The 14,098-nt window shown below is 40.6% G+C and overlaps 2 protein-coding genes across 2 annotated transcripts; both read left to right on the forward strand.

Moving 5' to 3' along the window:
* The first annotated feature begins 3,496 nt into the window (after positions 1-3,496).
* Positions 3,497-4,765, forward strand: LOC122321044 (uncharacterized). The gene is made up of 2 exons (XM_043210051.2): positions 3,497-4,414; positions 4,487-4,765. Exons 1-2 carry the CDS (start codon positions 3,497-3,499, stop codon positions 4,676-4,678), a joined length of 1,110 nt encoding a protein of 369 aa, XP_043065986.1. The 3' UTR covers positions 4,679-4,765.
* A 5,077-nt stretch (positions 4,766-9,842) lies between these two features.
* LOC108133418 (uncharacterized) lies at positions 9,843-11,029 on the forward strand. Its single transcript, XM_043210052.2, has 2 exons — positions 9,843-10,730; positions 10,797-11,029. The coding sequence occupies exons 1-2, from the start codon at positions 9,900-9,902 to the stop codon at positions 10,986-10,988; spliced, it is 1,023 nt and encodes a 340-aa protein (XP_043065987.1). The 5' UTR covers positions 9,843-9,899; the 3' UTR covers positions 10,989-11,029.
* Positions 11,030-14,098: the final 3,069 nt, after the last annotated feature.

Below are 14,098 nucleotides of genomic sequence, written 5' to 3' on the forward strand. Positions count from 1 at the left end.
TCGAAATAATCCAGATTCAGTGTCCATGGGCATAGTGCTGAAACAATGTAAAATAATTATTTTGGATGAATGCACTATAACATTTAAAACCGTTTGGTAGCTCTTTGTTAGTCCTTTCATGATCCGAAAGGGGGCAAGGGTACGAAGATTTCCTTACGAACATTAAATATCTCATAATTATCTCTTATATTCTTTAAGTTTTTTAAACCTTCTGTATACAAGGAAAGCCCATAGGATCTTCGTACCCTCACAGGGGTACATAAATATCAATAATAATATTAAAAATGGCAGCCAAGAATTTAGTACAACAATCATCAATTGAGCTATCCGAAAAAAGGGAAACTCAATTAAATCACTATCAGTAAAAGCATTCATTTTTTATGTCAAAATTCGCAAAAAAGTTTCAATGCCATAATCATACTGAGCCCCGATTCCGCCTCCCTCAAAAGATAAGGAGAATGTCTAAATTGAATATTAAAGAACTTCTTCATTAATGCCTATTAGCTTCCGCGAAATCTGAGTCTTTTATTTGCAACTTAGATACATCTCTCGATTTATGAATTATTAACAGTTCCCAAGAACCGAAATCTGACCGTGTTCCTTGGTGCATTCACTTTTTGGGTATATATAAGACCGAAAATCGTACATTTCGAAAAGAATAGCGGATCTTCTCTCGTCAGGGAAGCACCAGTCAGCTCCTCACCAGTGGATTAATCCTTCTTGATCAGTTATGGGAAAGGATCCTTCTGCCGTCGTTTTGGCAACGGCACTTGCATTTTGTGCCTTTTGTCCTTTCTTTGCCAGGTGCGATGAGATTGAGCTTGATATCAAAAAAGGCATAAAAAGTTTGTCGAACGTCCTGGTGAAATATCAAGCCGATTTCGACAGGAAGGTGAAGTTTGTGGAGCTGCAGGAGGCCATCGATGAGATTGATACAGCCATGCTGAATTATAACGGCAAAGCCAAGGAAAAGCTGCCTCAGATTCGCTCTTTGAACTCCGAAGCCCGTCTCAGCTACGAAAACTGTGTGGGTCCAGTCTTCGAGTGGTGCATTTCTGCCAACAAGGCCTTCAATATCTTCATCGATAAAATTGGCGACAGCAACCTGTCGGAAACGAATAGGAATATAATGTGGAACTTGGTAGCGGTAGCTCTGGAATTGGGCCTCGAAAAAACCAGAATATCTTGGGATCTCCTCACCAATGTCCAACACAGAACTGCTCAGCTTAAACAAGCATTTAAAGTGATATTGCATGATGTCCACTACGATTTCGGTCCAGGGGGCTTCTATGGCAAAGAAAGGGCGAAACTGCAGAAGGGGGTGGACGGTTCTTTACTGGACCGCCCTTTAACCGCCATTTTCATCGTCCTCACCAAAATATTTAATTCGAATCAAAAGCAAACCTTCAAGGAGCAAATAGAGCTTATTGAGCGTTTCTTTACGTTCCTGACGAAAAAGATTGAGAAAGCCACCGAAATAGTGAAAGAAATGGAGAGTAACCTGGAGGAGGACAAAAGCAATCTTTACAGGCTCCAAAAACATTTTGAAGGCGCCAATGATGTACGTTTTTCCCCCAAAAACTCATACTTTTCAATGCTGTTATTTTTATATTTTTCTCTATTTTAGAACAAAGAGATGTTGTTGTTTGACATGGCTCTTCTGCGACGCCAATTTATTCCGGACATCAAGGATTTAAAGGATAGCTGCGCCGAGTATGTGAACTGGCATGGATTCGATGCTCCCTTTTATCAGAAGATCAGTTCCAGAACTCGTCGTGCAGCCTCCACTTTCTACGAAAGCGAACCATCGCCAGCTTAAATTGCAATTGTTAATTCTTAATCAACAATAGGGTGAATAAAGGTCAAACAAGTTACTTTTTTGATACCAACAACTTTTACCCTTTATCTACAAGTATTAGCTTTTTATACCCTTGCAGAGGGTATTACAATTTTGGTGAAAAGTGTGCAACGCAGTGAAGAATGTGGAAGACTCTAGCCCAGCGTTCTGAGTCTAAGGAAGAGATAAGCTTGTTGAGATCAGGCAGATTGGTTCTATCCTCAAGCCCGCTTTCTCCCTTTGAAGATGAGATGCTGGTAGCTTCGTCTTGGAAAGAGGCCATCCGAATATTCTTCCAAGAGGCCATCCCGTCACTTCGGCTATAGTGCCTGACTTTCATGAGAAGAACCTACACTCTCGGCCTTGGGCGCTAGGTCCGGAGATCGGTTCCCAATACTGGCCTATTAATTGTTAGTATCTTCTAGTGGTTTTAAAATTGTATTCTAGTGGTTTCTTCACAAAGCCTTTAGGTTTCTTTTAGATGATCGATTTTATGGGAGAATAAATGGGGAGAATGGGGAGATACCATCCGAGTCAGGTGTTGGTGACTCTGTTAAATGTCCTGTGGCATGGACAACTAGGTCCAATAGTCCAATATGTCCATGTTACTCACATTGAGAAAAGGCTCAATGCTAAAAAGAGTTTCATTATTACTCCAAGGAACCTTAAAGGCAAAGTATTTTGCAAAAAGTTCCGAAACGCCCTGATTCTAGTCGGCTACTAAATTACCATAACATATGAATGATGGTATGTCCGATCTTGACTTTTTTCTGCCAAAAAACTTTAGGACTGGATCGGAGGCTAGCTTCGACATGGATACTTAAAGAAACGTACAGCTCTCCCTGAAGGGGTTCCCCTTTATCTCGGGGGGATCTTTATAAATCAATTGTAATGCTTATCTCTTCTATTCTTTAAGTTTTTTAAACCTTTTCCTGGTATACGAAAAGCCCATAGGATCTTCGTACCCTCACAGGGGTACATAAATATCAATAATAATATTAAAATTGATGTTCATCAAACTCACACACTGGATGGAAATGAATAGATTCTCTGTAAAAATATTTGAAAAACATCTTTTCATGAACTTGCAACTTGTGGTTGACCTTTCTTGAGAACTACCCATATATAGATAGGAAAATGTATGATTCTGGGAATCATGGCTTTTGTGATAAAATTTGTAAATGTTAATAAATCTTAAATTTAAATTCACCCCACCCTTTTCGGGCCTTTATTCGAACTTCGTTATGGACACATAAAGGAAAATATGTGTCCACAAAATATCACTATCAGTAAAAGCATTCATTTTTTATGTCAAAATTTGCAAAAAAGTTTCAATGCCATAATCATACTGAGCCCCGATTCCGCCTCCCTCAAAAGATAAGGAGAATGTCTAAATTGAATATTAAAGAACTTCTTCATTAATGCCTATTAGCTTCCGCGAAATCTGAGTCTTTTATTTGCAACTACGATACATCTCTTGATTAAGGAATTATTAACAGTTCCCAAGAACCGAATTAGTGTTAAGTGTCCTTAGTGTATTCACTTTTTAGGTATATATAAGACCGAAAATCGTACATTTCGAAAAGAATAGCGGATCTTCTCTCGTCAGGGAAGCACCAGTCAGCTCCTCGCCAGTGGATTAATCCTTCTTGATCAATCATGGGAAAGGATCCTTCTGCCGTCGTTTTGGTAATGGCACTTGCATTTTGCGCCTTTTGTCCTTTCTTTGCCAGGTGCGATGAGACCGAGCTTAATATCAAAAAAGGCATAGCAAGTTTGTCGAACGTCCTGGTGAAATATCATGCCGAGTTCGACAGGAAGGTGAAGTTTGTGGAGCTGCAGGAGGCCGTCGACGTGATTGGTAAAGCCATGCTGAATTATAACGGCAAAGCCAAGGAAAAGCTGCCTCAGATTCGCTCTTTGAACTCCGAAGCCCGTCTCACCTACCAAAACTGTGTGGGCCCAGTCTTCGAGTGGTGCATTTCTGCCAACAAGACCTTCGATATCTTCATCGATAAAATTGGCGACAGCAACCTGTCGGAAACGAATAGGAATATAATGTGGAACATGGTAGCGGTAGCTCTGGAATTGGGCCTCGAAAAAACCGGAAAATCTTTGGAACTCCTCACCAATGTCCAACACAGAACTGCTGAGCTCAAAAATGCATTTGAAGAGATATTGCATGATGTCCACGACGATTTCGGACCAGGGGGCTTCTATGGCAAAGATAAGGCGGAACTGGAGGAGAGGATCAATAACAAAGCGGTGTTAGTGAAGACAAGAATTGTCTTATTCGTTGGAACCTTGTTTGATGCGATCGGTGTCCTGGTTTTTGGACCGATTGGTCTTTCACTGGGTTTCCCCGCCGCCTTTGCCTCGTTTGGTATCACCGATTTGGTTCATTGGCAACAAATGGAACCCTACCAGGAGCAAGTTGAGCTTATTGAGCATTTCTTCACGGACCTGACGCAAAAGATTAAGAATGCCACCGAAAAAGTGAAGGAAATGGAGAGTGACCTGAAGGAGGACAAAACCAATCTTCAGAAGCTCCGAAGAGTAATTGCAGGCCCCAATAATGTACGTTTTTCCCCCAAACACGCATACTCATACTTTTCAAATCTGTAATTTTTATAATTTTCTTTATTTTAGAAAAAAGAGATATTGTTGTCTGACATGGCTCTTCGGCGAGTCCAATTTATTCCTAACATCCAGAATCTAAAGGATAGCTGCGCCGAGTACGTGAAATGGCTTGGACATGATGCTCCCTTTTATCAGAAGATCAGTTCCAGAACTCGTCGTTCAGCCTCCCCATTCTACGAAAGCGAACCATCGCCCGCTTAAATAGCAATTGTTAATTATAAACAATTGTTAATTAATTATATAAGCAATATACAATTGTTAATTATATAAGCAATTAATAAACAATACTGTGAATAAAGGTCAAACAAGTTACTTTCTTAGTACCAACAACTATTACCCTTTATCCATAAGCTGTTTATACCCTTGCAGAGGGTATAACAATTTTGGTGAAAGGTTTGCAACGCAATGAAGGACGTGGCAGACTCCTCATTTTCTCTGCTCTCTAGCGTTCTGAGTCTAAGGAAGAGATAAGCTTGTTGAGATCAGGCAGATTGGTTCTCCCCTCCAGCCCGCTTTCTCCCTTTGAAGATGAGATGCTGGTAGCTTCGTCTTGGAAAGAGGCCGAATATTCTTCCAAGAGGCCATCCCGTCACTTCGGCTATAGTGCCTGACTTTCATGAGAAGAACCTACACGCTCGGCCTTGGGCGCTAGGTGCGAAGATCCGTTCCCAATACTGGCCAATAATTGTTAGTATCTTCTAGTGGTTTATAAGACTCCATAAAGTATCTCTAATCTTGATCAGAATCATCTCCAGTGCCGATTAGGCCATGTCTTTCTGTATGTTTTACAGAAAAAAGATCAAAGAGAAAAACTTTAAGATTTTTGATTTCCTATTTTATTTTTTATACCCTTGCAGAGGGTATTATAATTTTCTTGAAATATAAAATATATATATATATTAATATATATACATATATAGAAATATAAATATATTCTTGATCAGGGTCACCTCCTGAGTTGAAGATATAAAGCTGGAACTTGGTACAGATTATATTTTTTGTCAATTAATCCGACCTACCAAATTTCATCGATCGATCGGTCGACTATATCCTATAGCTGCCATATAACTGAACGATCGGAAATGGTTTTTGGTAGAACTTTGGTATTTTTGAAGATAGAAGTTTGGGACTTCTTTTTGGAACAACTATATCCGATATTTGCGATATATATCCGGTTTTAACTGCAAGGGTATATCAACTTCGGCTCCTCCCGAAGCTAGCTTTCCTTTCTAGTTTTTTTTTATAATTTTTCATCCGAACTTAAAAAGTGATTTTCCGATTGTACGCCCGTGGCGAAGTTTAGCCAAACCGTATCAGTTGTGAATAAATGAAAATCAATAATTTAAATTATACAAGTATGAAAAAAATTAATAAAAGAAAAAATTAGGTCCTAACTGCTTGAAAGCTTCTCTTGGTAAGCGATCAACTGCTCCTCTCGGCCATCTGTTGAATTGATTCAGGGAATATACATAGAAAAGAAAAAAAGGGTTCCTTTGCATCGGGCTCTACCGTCGAGCACCTAAGACCTCTGATGTTGCGAGGCTTAGTTTGCCCACCCAACCTGTGGCTATCAAAACTCCTGGGGGCGAAACCCTTTATGTCAATAATAGCCCCAGCTTTGACGGTCTCAAGGGGGCCTGTTATGTCGGGTCCAAAAAGTGGTTCTTAGAACATTATAAAAATTTATTTAAGCACTAAAAGAAATATAATAAAAATTAGCTTTAGACCTAAAACATACATGCCCACTATATCGAATTATATGGAGTAAATACTAAAGTAAACCTAATAATAACAGAAATAATCAAATGTGGCTAAACAAAATTAAAAGAATTAAAACTAAAAGATTTAAGAAATTGGCTTTTCAAAACAATAAAAACAAATTAGACATGAGCAAGACTTTCATATAAAAATAAAACTTCATGGCGATCCCTTCGAACATATAAACGAACATGCGCTCGAACTTGAGTGAAAACTCGCCAGCGAAATGGTTCGAACGATTTGGACTAGCGGATTTACTATTTACTTCAAAATTACCTTTTTTTATTTAAAAATTTAAGTCGTCCATGTTTGGGAAATATTCCTTGTTTTATTATATTTTTGTCCTTTCGGTCTCATTTACTTTCTTGTTGGGACTAAATCTGGTATTACGTAAGTTCAGTTCACACTCACCCCAGCCTTGGTAAACCCATCGTTGAAAGCGCTTTCTTGGACTGCAGGTGGCTGAAACTTTAGACTTAACACTAACAAAAAAACAAGGAAAATTTTCTATTGTGAAACGCACTTTGGGGCCATGGAAATCATTATTCTTATTTTTTCTCTTTTCTTCTCTTCTTTTTTTTTGAAAAGGTTAGGTATAACCCCACTACCACTTCGAATCGCGCTTGGCCAATTTTTCCTTTTTCATGCCATATGCCAGAAAACGTACTCACTAATAGAACTAACTAACAGTACTTAATCTTAATCTAACACCTATCTACTTGCCGAACTCCCACGTGGATTCGGCCGTACCGGTTTTTCCCGGATGAAAGTTCTCCGGATTACCACGCCGGGGTCGCCGGATGCCTCCGCAAACTGCCCGCTCGAGCCAAAGGTTTGATGGTGGGCCTATCGAGTAAATCTCAAGCCCGTTGACCGAGTCTTTTTCTTTGTTTTTTTTTTCGCCCTCAGCTTCTCGGTTTTGGTCTATCTCTTGATATCTTGGTGCAAAACTGGAACTCTTCCGGCGAACGCTGCTCCTGCAGCTCTGCGCCGTGGGCTTCTGGAGTCCCTTAGATCCGCTCCGACCCCTTAGGGCTGCCTGAATTTCCCTCCGGTAGTGTCTACCTTGATGCCGAGCTTAGTCACCCAAGAGAAAATTTAGCTAGAAAATTTACCTAACTGACCCGCCGCACTTCCTTACCTCGACGGATTCACCCTTGGCCACAAAAACGGTGGGCCCCTTTTTGATATTTTTGCCCCTGGACACCGCACTTAGGTGAAAAAATTTACTCAACTAAATCAGAGGAATGAATGCCCCGACGCCAAAACTTGGCGCTGATCCCCCCATTGCCTTTGCCCGGAGAGACAATGCCCCAACGGAAAATTTGCCATTTTAACCGGTTGCACTCCTCCTAATCTCTCTGTGCCCCTTGCTAGTTTGACACTTCTCTTCTAGATGGCGCACCCTTCGCAACTACTTTTTTTTTTTGAAAGATACAAGCTTTACACAATAGAAGCTATTTTTATCACTTGCCAGGGGGGATTTTATTTAAAACTGTCCAACAGAGACAACCATTAAATATTTTAACAGAAAACTTGGCTTATGTGTAACTTATGTAAGAGGTGAAAAAATAAGAGTTAATAAGAGTCTGAAGTTATTTCGGATGAGGTCCAGCGGGTGAGGTCCAGCGCTGTTGTCGAGGAGAGTGGTCGCCAACTCGTTGGGGTGGTCGTGTAGCCTCTGGATGTACTTGCTGCTGCTTCTCTGGATCTCCTCCTTCACCCATGGGAGGCCAAGCACCTCGGGGATTGTCTGGTTGTCGTGGTGGACGTGGGCCCCAGTGGCGATACAGAGGGCACTATTTTCAAATATTTGGATAGTCCGAATATTAGTCTTGGTGGCCGTGCCCCAAAGTTGGATCCCGCATGTCCAAATTGGCCGAATAATCACCTTGTAGAGTAGGATTTTCGAAGAGGTCCTCAGCTTCGACCTCCTACCCATCAGCCAATAGAACGCCTTTAATCTTACTTCACACTGCTTTCGCTGTTTTGACTAGGCGAGGCTTCCAAGTAAGCCTCCTGTCTAGCGTGAAGCCCAGGTATCTTGGGTTTTCTACTTGCGGGATGGGGGAGCTGTTGAGGTGGACCGGTGGGCAATTTCCTCGACGGAGAGAAAATGTGGTGGCGTGGTGTGGTGGAGGATTGTGGTGGGGTGGTATGGTGGGGATTTATCGTTATTCACTTGAATAACCTATTGCCGAGAAGATCTAGTTGCTCCTGCATGACAGTAGCTGGCCCTGTAGCGTTGTCAGCAGCGGTCAGGAAGGCGGTATCGTCCGCATAGGTTGCCTTGGGGGACTCCGGCGCGGACCTCCCTGAGTCCGGAATTAGCGGTCCTTCAGGTAGGACTTCAGGAAGAGGTAGTAAGGTCTGGGCAGGTTACTCTTCCATTTAAGCAGGAGACCGGAGTGCCAGACTCGGTCGAAGGCTTGTTTGACATCCAGCATTATATATCCAGGTATATATATTCTTGATCAGCATCAACAACCGAGTCGTTATAGCCATGCCCGGCTGTCCGTATGAACGCGTGGATCTCGAAGACCATAAGATATAGAACTATCCGATTTGGAACTTGGGATCGTATGATATCCGCGCAGATCAAGTTTGTGTCAATATTTTGCCACGCCCACTCCCGCCCCAAAAATATAAATCTTTTTTCAGCGCCAGTTCGTTAATGTTTGTGGAGAATGTTTTGATGCCAAACTGTTCCAATGGCTAACCTACACCTACCAAAGCAGCCAAATCGGATATTGAGGAGTTATAGACTTCCCTACTGAATCGGTAGTATGACCGTAGGTTTCTTGTTGTTGTTTTGCCCAAGCGCAAAAGTATGCAACAAAAATTTGTTGCTGAGAATCCATTCCTTTGGAGTTTAAGCTCTTAAGATGATTTAAATTGTGGCTGGAGGAGATGAGTACCGGGTATAATATAGTCGGGAAACTCGATTACATATAGCCGTCCACTCCTGTTTTTTTTTTTTAATTTTTTTGGTATAAAAGTATAAAATTGGACACAATAATTGACGTTCATCGGGCAACTACCATGTTATGGAAAATTTCAAGACTGAAATCACACGCTTTTTCGAAATGTCTTAAAATTAATTGGAAAATGGATTTGAAAAACATATTTGTTATATATATTGTTGGTTGTGGTTAACTCTCTGTGGTTAGTTCTTGGAATAGATCTCTATCTCTAGATCTACCCGTATATAGATCTGGAATCTGGATACTGGAATCATGGATTATAATATTAATTAATGTTTAATAAATATGTATCTGTGTCCACAAAATATCACTATCAGTAAAAGCATTCATTTTTTATGTCAAAATTTGCAAAAAAGTTTCAATGCCATAATCATACTGAGCCCCGATTCCGCCTCCCTCAAAAGATAAGGAGAATGTCTAAATTGAATATTAAAGAACTTCTTCATTAATGCCTATTAGCTTCCGCGAAATCTGAGTCTTTTATTTGCAACTACGATACATCTCTTGATTAAGGAATTATTAACAGTTCCCAAGAACCGAATTAGTGTTAAGTGTTCTTTGGTGTATTCACTTTTTGGGTATATATAAGACCGAAAATCGTACATTTCGAATAGAATCTTCTCTCGTCAGGGAAGCACCAGTCAGCTCCTCACCAGTGGATTAATCCTTCTTGATCAGTTATGGGAAAGGATCCTTCTGCCGTCGTTTTGGCAGCGGCACTTGCATTTTGTGCCTTTTGTCCTTTCTTTGCCAGGTGCGATGAGATCGAGCTTGATATCAAAAAAGGCCTAGCAAGTTTGTCGAACGTCCTGGTGAAATATCAAGCCGAGTTCGACAGGAAGGTGAAGTTTGTGGAGCTGCAGAAGGCCATCGATGAGATTGATACAGCCATGCTGGAATACAACGGCACAGCCAAGGACAAGCTGTCTCTGATTAGCTCTTTGAACTTCCAAGCCCGTCTTATCTACCAAAACTGTGTGAGTCCAGTCTTCGACTCGTGCCAAACCATCAACGGCACCTTTGATATCTTCATCGATAATATTGGCGACAGCAACTTGTCGGAAACGAATAGGAATATAATCTGGAACCTGACCGTGTCTACTTTGGAATTGGGCCTCACAGAAACCGAAAAATCTTTGGAATGTCTCACCTATTTCCAAAACAGAATTGAAGAGCTCGATAATGCGATTCAAAATATTTCGATTTATGTCCGCGACGATTTTGGTCCAGGGGGCTTCTATGGCGAAGTAAAGGCGAAACTTGAGAAGGGGACCGCCACTGGACCACTGGACCGCCATTTAACCGCCATTTTCATCGTCCTCACCAAAATATTTAATTTGAAGCAAAAGCAAACCTACGAGGCGCAAATGGAGCTTATTGAGCGTTTCTTTACGTTCCTGACGCAAAAGATTGAGAATGCCACCGAAATAGTGAAAGATATGGAGAGTGACCTGGAGGAGGACAAAAGCAATCTTCACAGACTCCGAGGAGATATTTTTAATGCCGATATGGTACGTTTTTCCCCCAAAAACTCATACTTTTCAATGCTGTTATTTTTATATTTTTCTTTATTTTAGAAAAAAGGGATATTGTTGTCTGATATTGATCTTCTGCGACGCCAATTTATTCCGGACATCAAGAATCTACAGGATATCTGCGCCAAATACGTGAACTGGCACGGATACAATGCTCCCTTTTATCAGAAGAACAGGTCCAGAACTCGTCGTGCAGCCTCCACTTTCTACGAAAGCGAATCATCGCCAGCTTAAATAGAAATTGTTAATTCTTAATCAACAATACGGTGAATAAAGGTCAAACAAGTTACTTTCTTAGTACCAAAAACTATTACCCTTTATCCATAAGCTGTTTATACCATTGCAGAGGGTATTATAATTTTGGTGAAAAGTGTGCAACGCAGTGAAGGACGTGGCAGACTCGACATTTTCTCTGCTCTCTAGCGTTCTGAGTCTAAGGAAGAGATAAGCTTGTTGAGATCAGGCAGATTGGTTCTCCCCTCCAGCCCGCTTTCTCCCTTTGAAGATGAGATGCTGGTAGCTTCGTCTTGGAAAGAGGCCATCCGAATATTCTTCCAAGAGGCCATACCGTCACTTCGGCTGTAGTGCCTGACTTTTATGAGAAGAACCTACACTCTCGCCCTTGGACGCTAGGTCCGGAGATCGGTTCCCAATACTGGCCTATTAATTGTTAGTATCTTCTAGTGGTTTTAAAATTGTATTCTAGTGGTTTCTTCACAAAGCCCAGCATAGCATACGATTTAGGCAGTATCTTTGATAATCTTTTAGATGATCGATTTTATGGGAGAATAAATGGGGAGAATGGGGAGATACCATCCGAGTCAGGTGTGGGTGACTCTGTTGAATGTCCTGTGGCATGGACAACTAGGTCCAATAGTCCAATATGTCCATGTTACTCACATTGAGAAAAGGCTCAATGCTAAAAAGAGTTTCATTATTACTCCAAGGAACCTTAAAGGCAAAGTATTTTGCAAAAAGTTCCGAAACGCCCTGATTCTAGTCGGCTACTAAATTACCATAACATATGGATGAAGGTATGTCCGATGTTGACTTTTTTCTTCCAAAAAACTTTAGGATTGGATCGGAGGCTAGATTCTAGATACTTAAAGAAACGTACAGCTCTCCCTAAAGGGGTTCCCCTTTATCTCGGGGGGATCTTTATAAATCAATTGTAATGCTTATCTCTTCTATTCTTTAAGTTTTTTAAACCTTTTCCTGGTATACGGAAAGCCCATAGGATCTTCGTACCCTCACAGGGGTACATAAATATCAATAATAATATTAAAGGGTTACGCCACCCTGAAATTTTCAAAAAATTTAAATTTTTTTTTACTTAATTTAAAAGACTATATTCTTACGCGTATTTTAAGACAAAGTCCCCGAAGACAATATCTTGATAATTATGGAAGTTATGTTTATTTGAAGTCGGCACGGCAGGAGGGCACCTAAGACACTTCTTTTTCTTCTTTTGCGTTTTTCTCGAAACCACTTTTTTCAAGACGGTGGGCATGATAACTCAAAAACTGTTCAACCGATTGACTTGAAAATTGAACCACATCTTCTTACATAGATTTTCCACAGAGTGACGTAGGATTTTTTCGATCCAATGGATAGAAATTTTGTTATGCAATTTGTAGTACGAAATTTTTGCCCAAAAAATTGAGTAAATTTTTGAAGTGCTCTCATTTGCGTAATTTTTTTTTTTTTCTTAAACGGCTACGTCACTCTGTTCCAAATTTATCACTTTTTAAAAAAAAATTTTGTTTACTTGACACGTGAAAATTGACACGTGAATCATGCCCACCATTAAGGAGCACTCCTGAAAAACCGATGATCGCCGATGTTCATATCTCCGCCATTTTGCATAGAAAACAAGTTTTTTTTTAGAATTTATAAAGCTTATTAGTTGTATTGAATAGAAATAAAAGTGGAAAAATCCTATCTCAACTAGTTTAGTCACAAGAAATTCCTGAAAAACCGTCCCGTTTCCACGCGGTCAGGGTGGCGTAACCCCTTAAAATTGATGTTCATCAAACTCACACGCTAGATGGAAATGAATAGATTCTCTGTAAAAATATTTGAAAAACATCTTTTCATGAACTTGCAACTTGTGGTTGACCTTTCTTGAGAACTACCCATATACTTATAGATCTGAAAATGTATATGTACATATATGTATGATTCTGGGAATCATGGCTTTTGTGATAAAATTTGTAAATGTTAATAAATCTTAAATTTCAATTCACCCCACCCTCTTCGGGCCTTTATTCGAACTTCGTTATGGACACATAAAGGAAAATATGTGTCCACAAAATATCACTATCAGTAAAAGCATTCATTTTTTATGTCAAAATTCGCAAAAAAGTTTCAATGCCATAATCATACTGAGCCCCGATTCCGCCTCCCTCAAAAGAAAAGGAGATTGTCTAAATTGAATATTAAAGAACTTCTTCATTAATGCCTATTAGCTTCCGCGAAATCCGAGTCTTTTATTTGCAACTACGATACATCTCTTGATTAAGGAATTATTAACAGTTCCCAAGAACCGAATTAGTGTTAAGTGTTCTTTGGTGTATTCACTTTTTGGGTATATATAAGACCGAAAATCGTACATTTCGAAAACAATAGTAGATCTTCTCTCGTCAGGGAAGCACCAGTCAGCTCCTCGCCAGTGGATTAATCCTTCTTGATCAATCATGGGAAAGGATCCTTCTGCCGTCGTTTTGGTAACGGCACTTGCATTTTGCGCCTTTTGTCCTTTCTTTGCCAGGTGCGATGAGACCGAGATTAATTTCATAAAAGGCATAGCAAGTTTGTCGAACGTCCTGGTGAAATATCAAGCCGAGTTCGACAGGAAGGTGAAGTTTGTGGAGCTGCAGAAGGCCATCGACGAGATTGATACAGCCATGCTGAATTATAACGGCAAAGCCAAGGAAAAGCTGCCTCAGATTCGCTCTTTGAACTCCGAAGCCCGTCTCACCTACCAAAACTGTGTGGGTCCAGTCTTCCAGTGGTGCATTTCCGTCAACAGCACCTTCGATATCTTCATCGATAAAATTGGCGACAGCAACTTGTCGGAAATGAATAGGAATATAATCAGGAACTTGGTAGCGGTAGCTCTGGAATTGGGCCTCGAAAAAACCGGAAAATCTTTGGAACTCCTCACCAATGTCCAACACAGAACTGCTGAGCTCAAAAATGCGTTTCAAAGTATGTTGCATGATGTCCACGACGATTTCGGTCCAGGGGGCTTCTATGGCAAACAAAAGGCGGAACTGAAGGTGAGGAGCGAAGAGGCGTTAGTGAGGGCAGTAATTGCCTTCGTTGGCGCCTTGTTTGTTGCG

Source organism: Drosophila bipectinata, chromosome XL, assembly GCF_030179905.1.
Source record: "Drosophila bipectinata strain 14024-0381.07 chromosome XL, DbipHiC1v2, whole genome shotgun sequence".
Classification (NCBI taxonomy): domain Eukaryota; kingdom Metazoa; phylum Arthropoda; class Insecta; order Diptera; family Drosophilidae; genus Drosophila; species Drosophila bipectinata.